Source organism: Poecilia reticulata, chromosome 13, assembly GCF_904066995.2.
Source record: "Poecilia reticulata chromosome 13, P_reticulata-male-v2, whole genome shotgun sequence".
In the NCBI taxonomy this organism is placed as follows: Eukaryota; Metazoa; Chordata; class Actinopteri; order Cyprinodontiformes; family Poeciliidae; genus Poecilia; species Poecilia reticulata.
Genome location: NC_088842.1, coordinates 10,576,905 through 10,580,391, shown reverse-complemented (window position 1 = coordinate 10,580,391; position 3,487 = coordinate 10,576,905). Strand labels below are relative to the sequence as shown.

The window sequence follows — 3,487 nt, the reverse complement described above, 5'->3', positions numbered from 1 at the left end:
CGTGTTGTGCGGTTATTCAGACGTTTCACAGCAGGGAGCTGCAGTGCTTAAAAGAGGAAATACATGAGAATACATTCACAGTTTGGATATTTGCTCTTAAGGACAAAGTGACGGGTTAATAAGAGTGAATTTGTTCAAACTCCTTTAGATGTTTTCATGTCCTTCCACACAGTTCAAACTCTTCTGAGGTTCTTTTTTTAAGATCCAGATGCCCCCTGGAGGGCAGATTTAGAAACATAAATGCATTGTTTTAGAGGGAATTTGCAAATCAGCATTTGTTGTGTGGAAAGTTTTGATTATTTAATTTGAAGATTTTGTCTAGTTCAAAAAACTGCATAAAGCTCATGTTATAGTATATTCATATTCATTTCTTTTAAAGTCATATGCCTAACCAATGGTTAAATTAGCAAAAAAAATAGTATCCACTTTTTTATTCTACAATATTTACAAAATTAGTTTCTGAAGACATATTTTCTTCTAGTCAAAGTATTTATTCGCCTGCACAGCTCGTAGATATGATTCTTTTTATAGGCTTATTGTATTTCTTATACATTTTGAATATTCTGTATTTTACTTCATTTTAATTTGCTTTATGCCTAAAATTGAGCACTTGGGAAAACTAAATTAGTCGGACCAGATGCATGTTGTGAACTTACTGTATTTTTCAACATCGCAGTCATGTTTCCTGGGTTTATGTTAGATGTACGCTGTATCTTTTGTTTCAGCGACCTGAACGACCACAAATAGAAAATCAGCCAGTGAGTCTCCTGTGAGGTTAATGTTCCTCTGAATGAAAACATTCAAACACAAAAATGACTCTCCTTGAAATATTTGTAGATTTTAACACTTCGATAATCATACAGAGGCATCATTTCTGTACAGTACGTAGATGTATTTACATTTACACACGTAAAGGAAACAAGCAGGTGTTTACATTTGCTCTTTACATGTAATATGTATTTATTTTCCTATTACATATTCAGTGTAAAGGGGAATAAGAGCTTATGAATCATTCACCATTAAAAAGAGCAAACCTCTTTCCATCTTTAGGCCTCATTTGGAGAGAAATCAATCACTTTAAGGTGCCAAAAAGCTGCCTGGCTTCAGAGCTGAGAATGCAAGTAAAAAGGAAACAATATTGTTCACAAAGTACTTGTTTCTGGCTGAAACAATGACAAGGCAGAGCTTTAGGTGAAGAAACTTTGACCATGTTATTCTAAGGCCACAATTTATGAAGTTCAATCACAGAAAGCTGCTCAACGTGACGAGCATAATCAGAACGGTGAGGGTTGTTACTGTGGTCTCTGAATAAAGCTATGCAAAAATATTAAGTAACTTAACAGCACCCATTCTTCAGAACTACTTTTTTACCTCCACTTTCTGATTTGTTGCTCCTTTAAAGAAAAGCAGGTCTTACAGGGGAATAATAATTTAGTGCTTCTGCTGGTTGAAAATCTACAATTAAAGCTGTATTTTTGTGTTTGTTTGTTTGTTTTGGCTTTTAATAAGTCAGATTCTCTGGTGTTTTCACATTTTTAGCTATAGAAAAGAAAATGGCTTCAAAATGAAAGCAGCTTAAAGCTGAAATGAGCTTAAAAACACCTCCTCATTCATATGCAGTCAGCACTTTGATTTTAAGGATTCAACCATTTTTGCATCAATGCCGACTTGAAAGATGAAGAACCATCAATTTTATGCCTGTATGTTTCCTCCAGAAACCGCAACGATCCAGTTTGAAAACTCTTGGAGTTTCAACTCCTGCTGCAAACTGTGCAACACCTGAGCAGCCTGAGCCACCGCCTCCATCCGAGAAACACCAGAAACTGTCTGCTGAGTCAAGAGCTGAACAGATTGATTAAGATCATCACTGACATGGTCGCCAGCATCAACGCAGTGAGCTCCCGCATCTTCTCCTGACGGTACTCCTTCAGCCTCTTCTTCTGCTCTTCCTCCATCTGCTTCCTCTTGACTCTTAGGTCCCTCTCCCTCTGAAGCTGCTCTCCGTAGTGAGCCTTAAAAAAGGCGTCAAAATCAAACATGGGCCGACCACCGGTTTGGGAGAACGGCCTGACTCTCTGATGACGAAAATGCTGCTGCTGGGAGCTTGTGACTCTGCTCGATGCGTCTTCGGAGGACGGCTTCTCTGGGCTCTGCAGGTCAGACTGGCTCAGGATCCCTCGGTCATACTTCTTCCTCAGACTGATGTTGCCCAGCACGGCGTAAGCCTCGCTGATCTTAGCAAAGCGCTGCGTGGCTTCCTCGCTGCCCGGGTTCTTGTCAGGGTGGTAGATGAAGGACTGCTTGTAGTAGGCCGTCTTGATCTGTGACTGTGTAGCACTGGGGGACACTTTGAGGATGTCGTAATAGGCGGTTTTACTCCTGTGCAGCAGAGGAGCCTCCTCTGACCACCTGCTGCAACTTCTAGCTGCTGTAGAGGCTTTAAAGGCACCAGGGTGAAGCTTCGGGTGTTTCAGTGAAGCTCCACACCCTGATCTGTCCTCTGTGAGGATGAGGAGGACAGTGCAGAAGGTTCTGAGCTGCTGTGGGGGCCACCAGGTGTCGGGGTGGATTGAAACGGCCCTACTGGTCCAGATGGGCTTCACGCATGAGAATAGCTTCTCATGAAGGCGTCCAGTCGGGATCAGCAGGTTTGTTTTGGCGATTGTTTGGCTCTTTCTGGCGTCCGGAAGCCACAATAAACGAGCTAAATGTGTGTTAAAAGAAGCGCAGCCAAGAAAAGTCATTTTTTTCTGATGAGTTTCAGTTTGTCTTACTCTGTTAAGTTTCTCAGAACTGCTCTGAAGTGCTCTTCCTTTTAATAGCTGGACACATTCTTCGGTAAAGTGTGCCTGGGTGCAGGCGTCATTTGTCGGGAGAAGTCCGTTAGGTTTTTTGGGGCGCAGCGGAAGAGCCTGGCCAGGACCTACGGTCACCACACGGTAGGCTCCGGTCCCGAGCCTCTGGCTGACCTCTGCCATTTTACCAACAACAAGCCGGTGAACGAAGACGGACGGCTTCCGGGTGATACAAGGCAACAAACCAATCAGGTGCAATGTTTACAGGAAGTATTTTAACTCATCTACCAATCAGATTCACAACAAAGATGTTCGCGCATGCTGCATTAAAGGTAACTGGGACATTTCTGTACAGTGAATATTAACGATATTACAATATTAACAATGAATATTTCTTAACTTAGCTAAATGTCCCCACCCAGAATTAGGTCTTTACTTCGGCATTTCTATATATTTAATTTGACTAGTTAAACAAAATCTCTTAACCTAATGAAATGTATTTAGCATTTTAGCAGATTAAGAGCCTGTTTTGTTCATTTTCCTCTCTACTCAGGTTTGATTCAGTTGAAATACTGTCTATTTATGGCTTTATTAAAAAAAGTGTTGAATCCTGATTTGTTCTCATACTTTACACATTCTACATGGAAACTCGAAAGTTGTGTAATTCGAAATGCGATTGTCAAAATTCCGAG

General features: G+C 41.2%; 1 protein-coding gene across 1 annotated transcript; it reads right to left on the bottom strand.

Moving 5' to 3' along the window:
- Positions 1 to 822: 822 nt before the first annotated feature.
- Positions 823 to 3,022, bottom strand: dnajc30b (DnaJ (Hsp40) homolog, subfamily C, member 30b). Its single transcript, XM_008425802.3, has one exon. It carries the CDS (start codon positions 2,976 to 2,978, stop codon positions 1,836 to 1,838), a length of 1,143 nt encoding a protein of 380 aa, XP_008424024.2. The 5' UTR covers positions 2,979 to 3,022; the 3' UTR covers positions 823 to 1,835.
- Positions 3,023 to 3,487: the final 465 nt, after the last annotated feature.

Coding starts and splice junctions, on each gene's coding strand:
- dnajc30b (XM_008425802.3), bottom strand. CDS start 2,978: ATGGCAGAGGTCAGCCAGAGGCTCGGGACCGGAGCCTACCGTGTGGTG.